This window comes from Herpailurus yagouaroundi, unplaced genomic scaffold (genome assembly GCF_014898765.1).
Source record: "Herpailurus yagouaroundi ecotype Mexico unplaced genomic scaffold, PumYag 28, whole genome shotgun sequence".
Lineage (NCBI taxonomy): Eukaryota > Metazoa > Chordata > Mammalia > Carnivora > Felidae > Herpailurus > Herpailurus yagouaroundi.
In genome coordinates this window covers 128,102,671-128,124,081 of record NW_024412376.1, presented here as the reverse complement: position 1 = coordinate 128,124,081, position 21,411 = coordinate 128,102,671, and the positions used below count along the sequence as shown (strand labels likewise).

At 38.3% G+C, this 21,411-nt stretch overlaps 1 protein-coding gene across 5 annotated transcripts in view; it reads right to left on the bottom strand.

The window, feature by feature from the left end:
- The window catches only part of NFXL1 (nuclear transcription factor, X-box binding like 1), a 73,762-nt gene extending 54,639 nt beyond the window's left edge, over window positions 1–19,123 (bottom strand). The window contains exons 1-5 of one of the 5 annotated variants that reach the window (XM_040484356.1): window positions 19,055–19,123; window positions 18,408–18,653; window positions 14,973–15,146; window positions 3,259–3,368; window positions 1,150–1,283 (exon numbers count right to left, since the gene is read on the bottom strand). In XM_040484356.1, the coding sequence (XP_040340290.1) occupies window positions 1,150–1,283; window positions 3,259–3,368; window positions 14,973–15,146; window positions 18,408–18,651 (662 nt within the window). In that variant the 5' untranslated portion in view covers window positions 18,652–18,653; window positions 19,055–19,123. The other 4 variants (XM_040484334.1, XM_040484376.1, XM_040484345.1 and 1 more) reach the window with 4 other exon arrangements.
- Between the last annotated feature and the right edge of the window lie 2,288 nt (window positions 19,124–21,411).

The following is a 21,411-nucleotide window of genomic DNA, read 5'->3' as shown; positions in this document are numbered from 1 at the left end:
TGGAGTAGCAAAACAAATATAGACCGAAATTTTAAAATGTTTCAGAGAAGCTAATATTCATTGAAGAGAAAACAAATAATATCTCTAAAAGTAGTACTACAAGCGAGAACTCAGTAGAATAGAGAAAGCACTGAATTTAGAAGTCAGAAATCCTAGGTTTCAAATGCTGGCTTCACCATTTAAGAGTAAGAGAAGGCTGAACATATCAATTTGCTTTATCAACTTCAATATCCCCATTATTAACATGGGAATATAAACCCTCACAGAATGCTGAGAATTCTTTTAAAGTAACTAGCGTGTCTAAATGTTTTTTAAAAACTACACTACCACAATTTTACAAATGTATCAGTATTTGTAGTAAAAAGGGGAGGTCCAATATGGATCCAGATTTTCTGAGGTCTGAATCTGACACAATTTGGGCGCCTCTGTTAAGAAAAAGAACATAAAATTACAAATATAAGTTACAAAAGTGAATATTTATATGAACACAGAATCCCTAAAGTTTATGCTTCATTACCCTGACAGTAAATCTACCCTCTGAGCTGCCAATATGGATTAATTTCTTATTATCTTTATTTAGCAGAGATATAAATTCTCCACACCCCAATTCTTTCTGGAAATGTAACAGAAGTTCACAAATACTCATCAACAATAAGCATACTAATAAATAAATGTGGAGAAACTGGTAAGGCTGGATAACATACACCTGCAGTTTGAGAGATTTCAGAGATAAACCCGGGAAGGCTATGATCAAAATACATTAGATGATAGTCTTCTACAAGGTGATACTAATTACTGTATACTAACAGTAACTCCAGAAAAGAAGTACCAGAATTATGAAGGATTCTAGTCCTATAGAATTTTAAAGAAATGAAAGTTCTTTAAAAAGGATAATTAAGGAGTCGTCTTGTAGAAGAAAAAGTCTGAACGCTTTATTAGTTTTTGAAAGGAGCAAGTAGTTACACAAATTAAAAAAAAAAAAAAAAAGAAAGAAAGAGAAAGCCATTACCAAAGTTCCTTAACTTCACAAACCAAATGACTAATTGAAAACCCAACATGGATCCTGAAACTGCCAATAAAGCAACTTTTGAGCTACAATTTTCATTTATTTTACAACTTACTGTTCCAACTAAATTAGCAAAAAGTTACCATGGCCAAGGATAATCTCTTTTTCCAAAATCGTCATCTGTCAAAGGAGAAGATACTAGAAACTGGCTATCTTTAGCCCACTTCTGGATACAGGGCATGTGAAATATACAGAAACATCCTGAACAGCTCCAAACCTAAGAAAAAGGTATCAGAAATTAACACGCATGCCATGATTTTCTTTGATAATTCCGCAATACTTTAAAATGAGCATCCCATTAAATTATTTTGAAGGGTTACCGAAGTATAAAGGAAAAAAATTTTTCCTTCCATTCTAATAGAAGAAATGTTCTTCATAACTATTTATTTAAGCGTAAAACACTTTGAATAAAAAGTGTTTTTACCCCGATTCATTACCCGATTCATTTAGCTAGAAATAACTACTAACATTCTGAATGATCTCCAATGTTTTTGGTATATATTACAAACTTTTCTAAAAATAAGGTTATGCTGTACTGATATGTATAAGCATTTACTGTTATTAAATATGTTCATACATGATATTTACAGCTATACAGTGTATCATGTAGATTTATATATTGCCATTTATTTAACCGATTTCTTTTTAGACATTTAGGTATTTCCAATCATAAATAATGCCACCAAGGAATCCTGAAATATAATATGTACATATATTCTCTACATAGCCCCTTTGTTATGTAAAATCTCGTAACCTAGCATTTAACGTTAAATTCCAAAAATTAAAAAAGTGTGTATATATATATATATATATATATACACACACATACTAAAACTTGAAGAATAATAGTAAAGTAGTTTAATTTTTAAAACCTGCCAACATTTCAATGACAAAAATCAATTCTGCTTTCATTTTAACATTTGGCAACTATTCAATACAATCAGACAAGTAGCATAATGCATAAACTGCAATAGAATTAAAAAAATAAGGCAATTTCTTAGTTTCAGTTAGCCCTAAAGCAGTGACTGAATAAAGAACTGGTATGCAGCAATGAGGGGACAAGGTGGGGAAGAGGAAATGTTAATAAATAGTAAATTGTTGAGCTGATTAGCACTAAGGGCCAAAGTTCAGTCCTGTTAGGGACCCTGTGGAGAACCATGTAAAACACATCTCAATTACCCAGGCCCCAACCCCTAGCAGAGAGGATGTTGGGACATTCATCCACCAATTAATTCCATGTGGAAGAATGTTGCCCCAAGGGGCATTAACTCCCCTGTGCTTGTGCACAATGCCTGTGTACTACCTGAGTCAGTTCCCAAGAAGGACTAAGGTTAAAAAAAAAAAAAAAATCGACATACACAGCAAGTGTTTAAGGTGGCACTATAACCATATGCGGAAAAACTATCCACCCACCGCACTTGAGATCAGAGTAAGTCACCAGATGTGACACCAAAGGCACATGCCATCTATATCTATCCTATCCAATGCATGTTAAATTTCTGATTCACTCTACACAACCAACTCAACTGATCTGGCCTGATTTTCTGTGTCTAGGCAATGCTGCTGTAACAGCAGATTAATCTGAATCTAAACACTGAGTCTACCATATTCAGTCATTACTTCCCCTTAACTGCTTCTTTAATGCCCTTTTAATTTATGCCCTTATTTATTTATGGATAACTTCATCATTAGACCATAGCAGCACCTCTAAGTCCATGAGTTTTATCTGAATCCATCTCTCCCCAGTGACCCTAGCCATTTTCTACAGTGTCTTCAACACAAGAGAAGCTCACTCCAGGCTCTACTTCCTTGAAGGCAGGGACCATATCTACCTTTTTTTTTTTTAACCCTGCTGAAAGTATTGAAACACAGTGCATTTTAACATTTTAGTATTTGTGGGAATCTCTAAAGTACAGATGCTATGCTTTATCAAACTGAGATGTACATTAAAACTGAAGATACTTGCTTCACTTATTAAGAGTGCTAAAAATACTGGATGCTCATTTAGAGGTAATTTTTTCAAATTTAGATTCACAAAGTGAAAATCAATTCATAAAAATCACAAATGAAGCATTTTTTAACAAAAATAAGCAAAAGAATAATAATAAATAAAATAAAATAATAAATAACTATAAATGCAAAATAAGATATTTTGGGAAGATACATTAATATAGGTAAAGAGAAAAACTTACTGCTTGGTTTCTCTTCACTGAAGCAATACAAATTAAGCAAGTCATGGCCCCTGCTTGGAAAGCTTCATGTACGTACTGTTTGGTTCTCTCTAATTCACGCATATCTCCATCTTGAAATTTAAAAATTGAAAATTTCATGTTAAGCAACATCTGAAAATAACACAAACTCACTAATAGCATCACATTGAGGACTGAAGCCATATCAATTACTTGAAATACAGTTGAAAAATGAGAAGTTAAAAAAAAAAAAGCAACCAATGAGCTGCCAAAAGGTCACAAAGTACATGCATTAAATCTTATGTACTTGATTTAAAAACAGTACATCCGCCCTCTCAGAACATACTTGCTTTTACTGCTATTACCATCCTTAGCAAATTTGGTGGGGGCAGAGCCATAGGCAAGAGCTCCAAGATGTCCAGTAACTAAGGAAAAGCACACCTAAAAGCAAAGTGAAAGAAGCTGGAAAGTCAAAGCTCAGCAGAGCCATTTAGCCTAAATATAAGTGTGTGTGCTGAGACACAATATATTCTTAATAAAACGTGTTAAATGAAGTGATCCCAAGGTCGTTACACTATGATAACCTTGTTTCATTAAATTATGTTCACCACTTTAAAGGGGAACGTGAACTTCTTAGAAAATACTACCAAACTGTATTTTCTGTAAGCAATTATTGAGCATTTATTTGATAGGCACTATACTATTTGTATTTTAGTGGGATTAAATAAGCTATTTTTATCTTCATTTTACAGATGAGAAAACTGATGTGAGAACAATTAAGTAACTTCAGTCTGACTAAATGTGAGCCTTGACCACTATGCTATGCTGCCTCTAAATGTTACTACAAGAGATCCAAGAAGTAACAGGCTGAAAAACTACCTCAAAGCATACGATCTCTAATAATCTGAGTCACTTTAGTGTAAGAGAAATAAAACTACATGCCCTTGGTACAATAAAGATTCCTCAATAGAGGTTAACTGAATCTCGAAGAAAAGTAGACAAATGGCATAAACTATCATGGCAATACAATGGTCTAAACCAAAACTTAAGTCACCAAAGAGAAAAGTCAAATAAAAAGGACACGTGGCTAATTCTTTACTTTCTGAAATCACCCAAGTAAACACAGCACTTTACAAAAACTTGCTCTACCTTGCTAACTTGCTCTATAAACAAATATAATTTAGAATATTAAACAAAATATACATAAATTCACTCCCATAACTATAAATTATAAAATTATTAAAGACAATTGCTTTATTTTAAATAAACATTGAAGTTTAAAGAGTATCCTTAAAGGCAGACTTAATGATCATATTCTGTGAGCTTCAATTGCTTTTCAACATAGTTGGCTTTAACAAATGGACAGCTGACCCCTGAACAACCATGCAGTCAAAAATCTGGGTATATAGCTTGTGACTCCCTAGAACTTAACTACTAGTAGCCAACTGCTGACCAGAAGCCTTACTGATAACATAATCAATTAACACATATTTCATATGTTGTGTATGTATTACATGCTGTATTCTCAAGTTAGAAAATAGGAAATGTTATTAACAAAATCACAAGGAAGAGAAAATGCACTTACAATACTGTACATAAATTTATTTAAAAAAAAAAACACATAAGTGGACCCACAGCTCAAGCCCATGTTGTTCAAGGGTCAACTGTAAAACATTTTATTATTTTTTTTAATGTTTGTTTATTTTTGAGAGAGCGAGCGAGCACGCGCGCACAAGTGAAGAGGGGCAGAGAGAGAGGGAGACACAGAATCCAAAGCAGACTTCAGGCTCTGAGCTATCAGCGCAGAGCCCGATGCGGGGCTTGAACATACAAACCGCGAGATCATGACCTGAGCTGAAGTCAGACGCTCAACCGACTGAGCCACCCAGGCGCCCCAACAGTAAAACATTCTAAATTTCACCTAATTTAACAGCTCACATGTAAAACAGAATTTGAGAACATGATGGAATAGGTTTTAACAAAATAAAGTCCAATCTTATATTTATAAAATTTATTTAAGATTTCTTTGAAAAGTGTATTGAAATTTGGCTGTGGGATTAGGTATACTGTCCAAGATGTCATAGTGGATAGCCTGGCATTTGAAGTCATGCATTTTAAAAAGATCACTCTGGCAACAGAAGAAAGAGGAGTCTAAGGAGGCCAAGACCAGAAGTCTCAAGTACCAGTTAAGAGGCAGTTGCAGCAGATAAAGCAAAAAATGACTTTCAACAACTTACCTGTTTCTGTCTGTTTTCTCATCTTTAAAACAGTAATGATAGCAATAGTAGTATCTATCTCATAGAGTTATACAGATTTAATCCACATATTAAACAGCTGTAGGGGACTGAATTAGGCAATTACGGCATGTGGGGAGAAAAAGGGTGGAGTTGAGAAATATAGGAAGTAAAACTCAGCAGGGCTTGGTGACAATTAGATTGTGCTGCTTTTAAACGCCAACATTCATGCCAACATTCAAAGGAAAGGGTGCTGTGTTTGATGAGATGTCTGACATGGGCAGAGGGGAGGAATGGTACTGGATGAGACACACTCATGTTATGTCTATGCCATCACTGTGCCCAGATTTCTGGCTTGGGTGAAAAAATTCTGGTGCTGAAGTAAACAAAACAAGAGAAGAAATAAGTTATCTTTCAACAGATGTTCAGTATGTCCATGGGTCAACAAGATAGAGACATCCATCGGGAAGGTGACCATGCAACTCTGAAATTTGAAAGAAGCGTCATGAAAATACAAAGGCGGGACTCAGACAAAAAGAATGAACTTCTTTGGCAAAGTTCTGCCATTTAATTCACTAAAGTGAGATGGGAAACACCTCATTACTCTAACATTTATTGTTCTTAAATCAAGTAGTAAGATTTCCCTCCTTTGATATAGGTAGAGAACACAAAGGAACAAGAATCAAAATATTTATGGATTTGACAAAAAACAATGTAAGAAAAATTGCCTTAACACTTTAAGACGAAAGCCAGACCAAAAAATTAGTAACTTATACATAAAAAATGTTTTTTCAACACTACAAAGAAATACTGAGTTAAAGTACTGAATTTTCTATTTAAAATAAAACTTCTCTCTATCTAGACTATTTTAAGTAAGGTCTTCTTAAGGCAGGAAACTTCTTAAGGTTGCTTCCTATAATGTCCTCCGGAAGAAAGAAACTTACTAAACTCAAATTACCTCTTCATCAACTAACCTGGCTGAGCCAGTTGATAAAGGTCACACTTTATCAACCTACAGTGGCTGAGCCAGACTTTAAAGAAGCTTCCTGATCTCAATTCTTTAGCAGATAGGGTAAAATCTACCTGACAATATGTGCCCTCATGATGCCATCAGAACACTCAGGCGACTAACTAATGTTAACACATGCAAGCATCTTTCCAATAATGTCTTTAAGTATAAAATGTTAAAACACTTAAATTTTTTTTTTTTTAACTTTTTTTTTTCAACGTTTATTTATTTTTGGGACAGAGAGAGACAGAGCATGAACGGGGGAGGGGCAGAGAGAGAGGGAGACACAGAATCAGAAACAGGCTCCAGGCTCTGAGCCATCAGCCCAGAGCCTGACGCGGGGCTCGAACTCACGGACCGCGAGATCGTGACCTGGCTGAAGTCGGACGCTTAACCGACTGCGCCACCCAGGCGCCCCAAAAACACTTAAATTTAAAATAATCTGTTTTTATGCTTAGTACCAAATCCTTCACAGCAGCACACACAGCACACACAGGCCCTCTTCTCTCATAAACAAATGTGGTATTAAGAGTAACCCAGGAGGTGCCTGGGCAGCTCAGTTGGTTAAACTTCTGACTCTTTTTTTTTTTTTTTTAATGTTTTTATTTATTTTTGAGAGACAGAGAGAGAGAGAGAGAGAGAGAGAGAGCGAGCGAGCACGTGAGCAGGGGAGGGGCAGAGAGAGAGGGAAACAGAGAATCGAAACGGGCTCTGTGCTGACAGCAGAGAGCCCGATGCAGGACTTGAACTTAAGCTTCCGAATCTTGATTTTGGCTCAGGTCATCTCCCAATTCATGGGACTGAGCCCTGAGACGGGCTCGGCACTGACAGCACAGAGTCTGCTGGGGATTCTCAATCTCTCGCTCTCTCTCTCTCTCTCTCTCTGTCCCTCCTCCATTTGTGGTCCCTCTCAAACTAAACATTTTTTTTTTAAAGAGGGTAAACCAGATACATACAACATTTAATGTGACTGTACACATCAAATATGAGAAGACTTAGCTCTCAAAAAAGTATAAAATCAATTTTTTAAGATATAAAGGAATAAAGTGAAGAAATGAAATTGACTTCGAAACACATTTAACACAATGAAAAACAGAAAAATGAAGAATAGATTTAAGGGAATAAAGTACTCCAGCCCAACCAAATCATAACTGGGGACAACTTGATCCCATGCATTTCAGAGAACTTTGACGTCCCCCTCCAGAATCTAATGAACTGCCAATTACACATACAGGAGAACTTCTAAGCCTATAAGGGACACTGCCATTCTATTTGCTCTATGGAAAAATTAGTGTTCTAGAACATGTAACTCAAATAATAAAATGCACAAAACGATACAAAATGCTCATTCTTAAAATGCAACAACTGGGGTGCCTGGGTGGCTCAGTCGGTTGAGCGGCCAACTTCGGCTCAGGTCATCATGATCGCTCCGTCTGTGGGTTCGAGCCCCGCGTCGGGCTCTGTGCTGACAGCTCAGAGCCTGGAGACTGTTTCAGATTCTGTGTCTCCCTCTCTCTGACCCTCCCCTGTTCATGCTCTGTCTCTCCCTGTCTCAAAAATAAAGAAAATATTAAAAAAAAAAAAAAATTTAAAATGCAACAACTATTCCATATAGACTAGTTTTTTGAAAGTCAGAAATATAGAGTGCTTGGATGGCTCAGTGTTGAGCCTCTGACTTCAGCTCAGGTCATGATCTCACAGCGCCTGAATTCGAGCCCCGCATAGGGCTCTGTGCTGACAGCTCATAGCCTAGAGCCTGCTTTGGATTCTGCGTCTCCCCCTCTGCCTGCCCCTCCTGAACTCCTATTCTGTGTGTCTCTCTCTAAAATAAAAATTAAAAACATTTTTTTAACGTATAGACATCAGAAATATATATTCATTGATGTCAAAAAAGTCAATTTAGGGTGAACTAAGACAGCGACAGAGTACCCTAGGCTTGTCTCTTCCCTCAAACGTGACTAGATACTATCAAATCTTCTAAATACCCCAGAAATCAACCTGAAGACTGACAAAACAAATTCCATAATTAAAGGGAAAGAAGAAGCCACACTAAAGAATAGGCAGTGCGGAGACATGGTTTAGGGGAGAAACGGATCACAAGTACTGAGGAGGGGAGGGAGCCCTGGTCCCAGAGAAAGTCAAGGGAGAGGAGCACATAGCAGAATGCACTAGAACTGTCCCCAAAACCACTGGCTGGGAAAACGAGAAGGGCTGATCTTCATGAGTTCTTGTAACCAGTAGGGATTAAACACTAGAGTTTTAAAGGTCATAGGGCTTGGCTGGCACAGAGCCCTGACAGCACTGCATGCACTGTTCTCGGAGAGAAGGCAGGCAAACGGCTTGAGGTCAGGCAGCATGGAAACAGTGATCTGAAAAACACCTGGGGCACACAAGGAGGAGATTTTTCACTCCTCCTGGAGTGTATTCCTGAGAGGCAGTGTTCAGAGATGTCTCCCTAGGGACAAAGGAGCCAGCTTGTGCCATTTCCCTCCCCCACCCCCCAGTATAAACACAGAGCCACCTGTGGTAAAGCAGCACAGCACCAACACTGACTGCCTAACCTGCTTATACAAAGTCCCACACCCTTGTGCTCTGGCGGGACTGCCACTCTCAGGCAAGCTTGCTTCAGTCCTAGCACAGCAGGCTCCTTCCCCAGAAGACCAGAAGAAATCCCGCCCATACCACATCTCCTAACCAGAGTTCTCAGAGCTTCAGTCTAGTGGAAGTAGTATCAGATCTCACTTAACAAGCAGACCAGAGCGCACCTAGTTAAAACTTGCCACATTCTGGCTAAGGTCCAAACACTGTCCACTGCAGGCAAGGACAGCCTCTGTAGATGACTGGCCTGAAGAATAGAGCAACCAAAACACAATAGCAGGGTGCAGGCAGCACACACCAGAGACACTCCCTGAGGTACCAGGCCCTGGACACTTACATGATCTCTTCTTCATAAAGCCATTACTCTCAGAAGCAGGAAACACACAGCCTTTTCTAACACAAAGAAGAAGGCAGAGACTTAGAATGCCAAGATGTTGGAATTCATCCCAAATGAAAGAACAAGATAAAGTCATAGCCAGAGATCTAAGCGAAACAGATATGTGTAACACGCCTGATGGAGAATTTAAAGCAACAATCGTAAGGATAATCACTGGGCTTGAGAAAAGAATGGGAGACATCAGGGAGACCCTTACTGCAGGGATGAAAGAGTTAAAAAAAGAATCAGAAATTAAAAATATAATAACTGAGATTGGTAACAGGCTTAATACGATGAACACAAGGCTGGAAGAAGCAGAGCAATGAATAAATGACATAGAAGACAATATAATGGAAATAATGAAGCTGAACAAAGAGAAAAAGAATAATTATGGATCACGAGATAAGACTGAGGGAACTCAGTGACTCCATCAGATGTAATAACATTCATATTAAAGGAGTCCCAGAAGAAGAAGAGAGAGAACAGGGGGCAGAAAATTTGAGGAAATCATAGCTGAAACCTTTCCTAATCTGGAGGAAAAAACACCCATCCAGATCCCGGAGGCAGAAAGAACTCCCATCAAAGTCATCAAAAGCAGGCCAAATTTGCAAAATACAGTGATAAAGAAAGAAATCTTAAAAGCAGGAAAAGAAGTCCTTAACTTACAAGGGAAGACCTATACGGCTAGCTGCAGATTTCTCAACTGAAAGTTGGCAAGCCAGAAGGGAGTCGCATGATATACTCAAAGTGCTGAATGGCAAAAATCTGCAGCCATGAATACTCTATCCAGCAAGGCTATCAGAATAGAAGGAAAAGATAAAGAGTTTCCCAGACAAACAAAAACTAAAGGAGTTCTTGACCATAAAACCAGCCCTGCAAGAAATATTAAAGAGGACTCTGAGTGAAAAGGAAAGACCAAAAGTGACAAAGACAAGAAAGGATCAGAGAAAATCTCCAGAAACAATGACAAAACAAATAATAAAATGGGACTAAATACATATCAATAATTACTCTGAATATAAATGGACTAAATGTGCCAATCAAAAGATACAGAGTATCAAAATGGATTAAAAAAACAAGACCCATCTATATGCTGCCTACAAGAAACTCATTTTAGACCTAAAGACACCTGCAGATTGAAAGCGAGGGGTGGAGAAACATCTATCATGCAAACAGAAATCAAAAGAAAGTCACAGTAGCAATACTTACATTGGAAAAACTACACTTTAAACCAAAGACTATAACAAGACATGAAAATGGCACTGTTTCATAATAAAAAGGACAATTCAACAAGATCTACCAATTGTAAATATTTATGCACCCAACATGTGGAAGCACCCAAATATATAAAATGGTAGCAAATATAAAGGAACCCATTGATAATAATACAGTAATATTAGGGGACTTTAACATCCCACATACATCAATGAACAGATCATCTAACAGAAAATCAACAAGAAAACAATGGCTTTGAATGACACACGGACCAAATGGACTTAACAGATATATTCAGAACATTCTACCCTAAAGCAGCAGAATACACATTCTTTTCAAGTGCGCTTCGGACATTCTCCAGAACAGATCATATACTAGGTCACAAATCAAGCCTTAACAAGCACAAAAAGGCTGAGATCATGCCATGCATATTTTCTGACCACAACGATAAGAAACTTGAAATCAGCCACAAGAAAAAAAATCTGGAAAGACCACAGATATATGGAGGTTAAAGAACATCCTACTAAAGAATGAATGAGTCAACCAGGAAATTAAAGAAGAAATAAAGAATATATGTGGAAACAAAGGAAAATGAAAACACATTGGTCCAAAACCTTTGGGATGCAGCAAAAGTAGTGCTAAGAGGGAAGTATATAGCAATACAAGCCCACCATAAGGAAAATCTCAAATAAACAACGTAACTTTACATCTAAAGGAGCTAGAAAAAGAACAAACAAAGCCAAAAGCCAGCAAAAGACAGGAAATAAGAGAGGTTGGAGCAGAAATAAGTGATAAAAACTAAAAAAGTAATATAACAGATCAATGAAAGAAGGAGCTGGTTCCTTGAAAAAAAAAAATAATAAAATTGATAAACCTCAAGCCAGACATATCAAAAAGAGAAAGGACCCAAATAAATAAAATCATAAATGAGGAGGAGAGATCTCAGCCAAAACCACAGAAATGCAAAAATTATAGCAGAATATTATGAAAAACTATATTCCAACAAATTGGACAATCTGGAAGAAATGGATAAATTCCTAGAAACATATAAACTACCAAAACTGAAACAGGAATAGAAAACTTGGACAGATAACCAGCAAAGAAATTCAACAGTAATAAAAAATCTCCCAACAAACAAAAGTCCAGGGACAGATGGCTTCACAGGCAAATTTTATCAGTATCTAATGAAGAGTTAATACCTATTCTTCTCAAACTATTTCAAAAATAGAAAAGGAAGGAAAACTTCCAATTTCATACTCTGAGGTCAGCATTACTCTGATACCAAAACCAGATAAAGACTCCACTAAAAAAAAGAACTACAGGCCAGTTATCCCTGATAAACATGGATGCAAAAATTCTCAATAAAATACTAGCAAACCAAACCCAACATTACATTAGAATCATTCACCATGACCAAGAAGAATGTATTCCTAGGCTGCAAAGGTGGTTCCATATTGCAAATCAATCTATATGATACACCACATTAATAAAAGAAAGGATATGAACCATATGATCCTTTCAATAGATGCAGAAAAAGCATTTGACAAAATACAACACACAACACAAAATACGATAAAAATCCTCAACAAAGTAGGTTTAGAGGGAATATACCTCAGCATAAAGGCCATATACGAAAAACTCACAGCTAAGATCATCCTCCATGGGGAAAAACTGAGAGCTTTTCCTCTATGGTCAGGAACGAAACAATCTCACCACCACCATGTTATTTAACATAGTAATGGAAGTCCTAGCCACAGCAATCAGACAACAAAAAGGAATAAAAGGCATCCAAACTGGCAAGGAAGAAGTAAAACTTTCACTCTTCACAGATAAAATGATACTATATATAAAAACCTGAGAGACTCCACCAAAAAACTGCTAGAACTGATACATGAATTCATTAAAGTAACAGGATACAAAACCAACATACAGAAATCTGCTGCATTTTTATAACCAATAATGAAGCATCAAAAAGAAGTCAAGGAATCAATCTCATTTACAATTGTACCAAAAACCATAATATAACTAGGAATAAACCTAACCAAAGAGGTGAAAGATCTGTACTCTGACAACTATAAAATGCTGAGGAAAGAAGTTGAAGATGACACAAAGAATGGAAAGACATTCCATGCTCATGGATTGGAAGAACAAAAATTGTTAAAATGCCTATATTACCCAAAGCAATCTGTGCATTTAAAGCAATCCCTATCAAAATACCACCAGCATTTTTTGCAGACATTTCTGTTTTCACAAACAATCCTAAAATTTGTACGGAACTCCAATAGCTGAAGCAACCTTGAAAAAGCAAAGCAAAGATGGAGGCATCACAATTCTGGACTTCAAGTTATATTACAAAGCTGTAGTGATCAAAACAGTATGGTCCTGGCACAAAAATAGACACATAGATCAACAGAACAGAATAGAAAATCCAGAAATGAACCCACAACTATATGGTCAATTAATCTTCAACAAAGCAGGAAAGAATATCCAATGGGAAAAAGACAGTCTCTTCACCAAATAGTGTTGGGAAAACTGGACAGCAACACCCAAAAGAATGAAACTGGACCACTTTCTCACACTATACACAAAAATGAATTCAAAATGGATTAAAGACCTAAATGTGAGACAGGAAACCATAAAAATCCTAGAGGATAAAGCAGGCAGTTACTTCTTTGACATCAGCCATAGTAACTTCCTACTAGGTATGTCTCCTGAGGCCAGGGAAACAAAAACAAAAATGAACTATTGGGACTCCGTCAAAATAAAAAGCTTCAGCACAGCAAAGGAAACAATCGAAAAACTAAAAGGCAATGTAGAGAATGGGAGAAGATATCTGCAAATGACGTATCTGATAAAGGCCTAGTATCTAAAATAAAAAGATCTTATAAAACTCAACACCCAGAAAAAAAAAAAAAAATCCAATTAAAAAACAGGCAGAAGGGGTGCCTGGGTGGCTCAGTCAGTTGAGCGGCCAACTTCGGCTCAAGCCATGATCTCGCGGTCCGTGAGTTCGAGCCCCGTGTCGGGCTCTGTGCTGACAGCTCAGAACCTGGAGCCTGTTTCGGATTCTGTGTCTCCCTGTCTCTGACCCTCCCCTGTTCATGCTCTCTCTCTATCTCAAAAATGAATAAACGTTAAAAAAAAAAAAAATTAAAAAAAAAAAAAAAAACAGGCAGAAGACGGGGCGCCTGGGTAGCTCAGTCGGTTGAGCATCCGACTTCAGCTCAGGCCATAATCTCGCAGTCTGTGAGTTCGAGTCCCATGTTGAACTCTGTACTGACAGCACAGAGCCTGGAGGCCGCTTCAGATTCTGTGTTTCCTTCTCTCTGCCCCTCCCCCGCTTGCGCTCGCTCTCGGTCTCAAAAATAAACATTAAAAATAAATAAATAAAAATAAATAAATAAAAAACAGGCAGAAGACATGAACAGACATTTCTCCAAAGACATTCAGATGGCCAACAGACACATAAAAAGATGTTCAGCATCACCTACCATCAGAGAAACACAAATCAAAACTACAATGAGATATTACCTCACGCCTGTCAGAATGGCTAAAATCAACAACACAAGAAACAGGTGTTGGCGAGGATGTGGAGAAAGGGAACCCCTCTTACACTGTTGGTGGGGATACAAACTGGTGCAGCCACTCTGGAAAATAGTATGGAGGTTCCACAAAAAGTTAAAAATATAACTACCCTACGATCCAACAACTGCACTACTAGGCATTTTCCTAAAAAACACAAAAATACTAACTCGAAGACATACATCCACCCCAGTATTTGCAGCAGCACTATCTACAATAGCCAAATTACTCAAAGAGCCCAAATGTCCATGACTGATGAATGGATAAAGAAGTTGTGGTTTATATATACAATGGGATATTACTGGGCCATAAAAATGAATGAAACCTTGCCATTTGCAATGACATGAATAGAGCTAGAGAGTATTATGCTAAGCGAAGTCAGTCAGAGGAAGACAAATACTGTATGATTTCACTTATATGTGGAATTTTCTAAACAAAACAAATGATCATAGGGGAATAAAAGCGAGAGGCAAACCAAGAAACAGACTCTTAACTACAGAGAACAAGTTGATGGTTACTAGGAGATGGATGGGGGGGACGGGCTAAATAGGTGACGGGAGTGCATGTGCTGTGATGAGTCCCGGGTTTTATATATAAGTGCTGAATCACTGAATTGCACACATAAAACTAGTATTACACTGTATGTTAACTGGAATTTCAATAAAAACTATAAAAAATCAAAATTTAAAAGACCATACAGCACCTGTCTGAGTAGTGTAAGTTGTAAATGTATTAGCAACTATTTTTCCCTGTTTTCCTTCAAAATCTTCATCTCCTTCTTCTTCAGAGGAAGAGCTAAAGTGTTCTTCAACAAGTTTTTTGGCTGCAGCTTGATTGGCCTTCTTGATTTCCTCAAATTTCCTTTGAGACATTAGCTCTGTTTAAAAGAAAAAAAATTAGTTTCATTTCTTCAAAACAATCTCTAAAAGCACAGATTTAAAAGTCACCCTTGGAGCATTCTGTTTTGCTTTATGCACAAAAAAAGTATTTTCAAGTTTCTTGTCATATAACTAAAGAGAATACCACCATTGGGGCATTTGGGTGGCTGAGACAGTTGAGCAAGCCACTCTTGATTTCGGCCTAGGTCATGATCCCAGAGTCATGGGATCTAGCCCTGCATCAGGCTCCTCGCTGAGCATGGACCCTGCTTAAGATTCTCTCTCCCTCTGCCCCTCTCCCTCCAATTCACACTCATGCACTCTCTCTCTCAAATAAAAAATAAAATATTTTAAAAAAGAGAATACTACAATAAAACTTTCACTTTTGTTAAATATCCTAAATGCAGCAAATTGTTCTAGAAACAGAGTGACTAACAAATCGATTAAAAAATTATAAAGATATAATAAAAGTATCAAAAAACTGTAATCAATCCCAAAATAAGGACACTAAAAAATTAAAAATGGGATGTTTAAAAACAAATCATACACAGTGATTTTTAAGAGGTGGGAATCATGCCAACTGGGAACACATCAGAATCAGTTAAAATGGATGCTTTCTCAAACAATCCTCTTCCACACTACAGCCCAGCCTTACCTAGCCCACCGAAGATTTTGCACAAACAATATTCACTGCATACCTGTTATTTTATCATCTGTTCTTAGAAAGCTCAAGGACATTTTGCCCTTATTAAAATGTGGTCACAAAATATATATATTTAACATTAATCCACCCGAATGTTGCCAATACAGAAAATGTGGTTCTTACAACAGCTTCATTCCAAAAAGAAATGTTAAATAAATTGATCAGTTCTTCCACTATTCTATCACTGACTATACTTCTCATTTTGTTACTTGGTTAAATAATAACACAAAAAGAATTAGATTACTTCATAGTGTATTCCCAACTAAAGGGCAAGGACCAGGGGAAATTTCTTTAAGCACTAAGTAACTATTAATAAAGTCTTATGGACAACAACCACAGTTTTAGGAAATAAGTCCCAAACATACCGAATTGATATGAACTTATTAATGCCCATATTGAGAGGATTTTAATTTTACTTATTTAAAATTATAAATCACTAATTTAAAATTAAACTTTATGCTTGAAACTGATGAGCCCCTACCAGGATAAACTTTCTTAATCTGGGTTGTGTATGTGTACTTAATGGTGTTTTATCTTTTGTTCCCTCATGAAATCAAAATTTACATTTTAAAGCCAGTTTAGGTGGGGATTATTTCAGTATTTCAAATAAAACTGAAAGAAATGTATACAGTGCCTTTATAAGAATCTTTGTGTATTAGGAAAAAAGTAATGGCTATGAGCTATATGACCCAAAACTTGATGTGCAATAAGAGAGATGATAAATGTCATTAATTTTGGGAAAAGACCACTTAAGGATCCTTTTTTAATTTATTTTTTTAATAAGTTTATTTATTATTTTGAGAGAGACAGAGATAGCACACATAGGGAAGGGGCAGAGAGAGGGAGGGAGAGAGAGAATCCCAAGCAGACTGCCTGTTTGGAGCCCAGTGCGGGGCTTGAACTCATGAAACCACAAGATCATGACCTGAGCTGAAACCAAGAGTCAGTCGCTTAACCGACTGAGCCACCCAGGCACCCCAAGGATACATTTTTTAAGGCTGAATTAGAAGATATAATAAAAACGTCCATAACCCGATCAAGGTATCCCCATAAGATCCTCTCAAGGAAAGGTGACAAAACAAACTTCCTATATATATTATTTCTTACAGTCAAATCTCATATATACAGGTGAAGAATGCTTGCTTTTCTACTATCCACAAAGTCCAAGAAACATTACCAAAACTGTTCTTGGTCTCCAACTTACACATTTCACCACCACCACTATCATAAACTCCTAAGGACTACCAGAGGGGAGGGGATAGGGGAATGGGTGAAAGAGATAACAGGGATTAAGGAGGGCACTTGTGATGAGCACCGGGTGTTGTATGGAACTGAATCACTATATTGTACACCTGAAACTAACATAACATTGTATGTTAACTATTAACTATACTGGAATTAAAATAAGCTCAGTAACTGCAAACTATGAGAATAAAAGTAGCTAAGGAAAGGGGCACCTGGGTGGCTCAGTCAGTTAAGCAACTGACTTCAGCTCAGGTCATGATCTCACGGTTCACAAGTTCGAGCCAGGCGTCAGGGTCTGTGCAGACAGCTCAGAGCCTGGAGCCTGCATGGGATTCTGTGTCTCCCTCTCTCTGCCCCTCCCCTGCTCGCGCGTGCGTGCATGCTCTCTCTCTCTCTCAAAAATAAATATATTTTTTAAATTTTTTTAAAAAGTAGCTTAGGAAAAAAAGCACTCAAGCTTAACTTGCTCCTCCCCTCAAAAAATATATTCTGAAAAATAAATTCCAAACATAAAAGTGAAATGATTTGGGGGATTATTTCTTTAGCTTCATGCAATCCTCCATTAGCATGGACAATTCAGTTGCCTGTGTGTTCTCAGGCTCCACTCAAACAGCCTTGGATGAAGGATACTGACATTCCAGGTGCGGCCACATCAGACATCCGGAAAAGGACATGAAATTTGTGAATAGCAACCAAAGTTGAGGAAAACACCTCAAGCTCAAGTGCTTACGGGGCATAGACCATTTAAGTTACTAAACTAAGGCAATCTTGCAAAGGTGGAAAATGACAACTGCCCCCAAGGTAGGAGAGACCACGTGAAATGGAGTGCCTAAACGGAATTTCTGCAAGTTGACTGTTACCATGAACAAAGGTAATGAAGCCACACGACCCTATTTTACAAGAAAAGTTATTAACCAGATTTTTATGAGATTTTTAAAAAGAAAAACAAAAAACCTGCTGGCAACCAATTCAGATTTAAAGGACTGTTAACCAAACCAAACTATGGGCTAAATCAGAACCCCGGACCACAGTTTGCAACTTTTGGTCTAGGGATTCAGTAGGCAAAAACGAATAAAGAAAAGAACACCGGACAAAGAGGAGACGCTGATTAATGTCAATTAAAATTAAAGGTATGCTGGGAATCTGCCTAGAATGCCGAAATGAGTAGCTTCCTTGCAGAGTTTGAGATGTAGGGGCAATAAACTCGAAGGAGAAGAAAATCAGTGAACGAGAGCAAGGGCAGGGAGGCAATTCTGGGCAGTAAGTGCCTTAATAGGTATCCAGGTGAAACCGAGGACGGAGTCTTTCTCACCACAGGCTACGGAGGTCTGCAGTGCCTCAGATCCCGCGGGGCTGCGCCCGGCCGAACTACCTGCAGCCGCAGGGGTCGCGGCTCCTCTGGGGCTGGGGCCAGGACCCACAGCGCCCACTGACCCCTTCTCTCGCCCCCCTCCGGCGCCGCGAAGATGGAGTCCATTTCCCGAAGAGGGGGCCGCAGTGGCCCGTCCTCGGGCTCGGCCTCGGCCACCGGCCACCTGGCGCCAGGAAGCTTCCATCCCTGCAGAGGAAGGGGGAAAAAAAATAAGTGGAAGGAGAGTGAGCGCAGCGGGTGCGGAGGCGGGGAAAGGGGCAGTGGGGGAAGCCAGTGCGAGGAGCAGAATGAGGAGGGTCCCCGCGGGGTGAGGACCTGGTGTGAGAAGGTCGCGGCCCTGTCACTAGGAGGGCCAGTCCCCGCTAAGCCCAGGTTTAGGAGATGGACCAGGGAGAGAGAGGACTAGACAGAGAAATGGACCTCAGGGCAAGGAGCATCCAGTACCGCAGAGGGAGAGCCCGGGAGAAGGGAAGCGCCTCCTCAGCCTCAGAGGGAGCGTAGTGCGGATAAAAGTACAGACTGACCCCTCGGCTCCCGCGGGAGACCAACTGTAGTAGCGGACCCCAAGGAAAGCTACGTCTCCTTACCGACGGCGCCCGCCCCGGGCGACTACAACTCCCAGAAGCCCAGATCGACTGCCCGCAGAACGCGTGGCATCACTGGCCACTTCCTTATCCGGGAGCGTTTCTGGGAGGGAGAGTTGCTCAAAGCGCGTGCGCTGACTTGCACCGAGCCTTCGGAAACTACAATTCCCGGCGTGCTCTGGGGTTTGGGTGGGATCGTCGCCCAGAGAGGGCGGAAGATTGGGAGCTGGGCGGGCCCTAAATGCTCTCAACTCCAGAGGATACTAAGGCTTCCCCAACGGTACCTTAAACCCAGTTGGGTATCAGGGTTCTGTCAAAGTGGCTGTAATTGACTATTCTCCAGCCTTAGCCTTGACTCCGCGCTTTCAGGTGGCAGGAGAATTCTCACTGACGGAAATAAACAATGAAAACACTTGGGCGTAGAGGAAGGAAGGAAAGCTGGGAGTATTGAGAGAAAGTGGATGGAATACAGACAAGCGCCCTTCTGAATTGCTATAGCGATATAAAGGATAAGTCTCATAGTTTTTTATAGTTTATAGTTTACAGTAAGGTCCTGAAGGAGGCTGATTTTTACCTTCATGACAGCTCCCTAAAGTAGATTTTATTAAGGAAAGTAATTGAAAGCCATGACATGACTTTGCTGACTTTTCCAGTAAGATAATACTGCCCTGAGCGCTGAACAGGGAGCCTGCTTGGGATTCTCTTTTTCCCTCTTTCTCTGCGCCTCTCCCCACTCTCAAAATAAATAAACATCAAATAAAGATAAACGTCAAAAAATTGGGGGTCTGACTGGGACTGAGGAATATGTTGATTGCTGTTTGGAACTACTGTCTTTATACAACTCTTCAACCTCAATTCTCTACATTAATAATAAATACCTAACGTTTAAATGGCATTTGTTAAGTGCCAGACACTATTCAAAGTGTCTTAATATATATGTATTAATGAATTCTTCACAATAACCCTATTTATTCCCAGTTTACAGCTGAGAACACCGAGGCACAGAGAGGTTAAGTAATCTGCCTTTGCTGATAGAACTAGGTACTGTTATCATGGATACCATTTTTTAAATTAGGAAACAAACACAAAATTTTCTTACTCAAAATCCTAGCAGAATCAAAATCACAACAGAGTAGCGTGATTCCTGACCTATATTCTTAAACACCACGCCGTATGATTCCTGACCTATATTCTTAAACACCACGCCGTATGATTACTGTATAAATGTATTTAATGTTTACATAGAAATTCCAGTTACTTTTAGAGGGCCTAATCAAGTGAAAAAATCCTCACATAACGAGAATTTATCCCCTGCCATATGACAAAATAAAAATTTATAATCATAATTATTTTGGAATCGGAATCATACGTCTTATCTGTGTTAGGAAACTATTACAGAATGATAGTAACGTTTTGCAGTGAAGAATTGTATACCATGTGGAAGCATATGTCAGTTGAGAACCTGTTTACAAAGTGACCATTGCTGTTATTTTTACTTTGGAATTTCAGATAATATTTGGGAGAAACAAGATTTTTTTGTGTGTTTATGGGAAATATAATTAAAAATTATAAATATAATTAAAATTATATTATTTAGTATATATCCTATGTATTAAATTAATAATTTATTATCAAATTATGTTATTATATAGTATATATTAAATTATTATATAATAGGGGCGCCTGGGTGGCTCAGTCGGTTGAGCGTCCAACTTCGGCTCAGGTCATGATCTCACAGTTTGTGAGTTCGAGCCCCGCGTGGGGCTCTCTGCTAACAGCTCAGAGCCTGGAGCCTGCTTCGGATTCTGTGCCTCCCTCTCTCTCTGCCCCTTCCCTGCTCATACTCTGTCTCTCAAAAATGAATAAACGTTAAAAAAATTTTTAAATTATTATATAATAAATATAATTAAATATAAGTAAACACAATTAAAATTATAAAATATAATTAAAATTATAAAGATCGATAACTATAATTGTGCAGGTCCAATTAATTTTAATTATTGGAAATAATACACAGAAGAATAGCTAAAAAGAGGCTGACAGTACAAAGTGTTGGCAACAATGTGGAGTAACTGGAACTCTAATACTTACTGGTGGAAGTGGAAATTGGTTGAAACCCTTTCAAAAAATGTTTGGCAATATCTACTAAAATATGACTTAGTACTATAACACCATAACCAAACAATTCCACTTCTGTATATACCCCTAAAAGATATGAGTGCATATGTCCAGAAAACTCACATTTAGAGCAGCTTTATTCATAGCAACCAAAAGCTAGAAACAACCCTAATGTCCAGAATAGAAAAATAAATGTGGTGTAGTCATATAATGGACACACACACAAATGTGTGTGTGTGTGT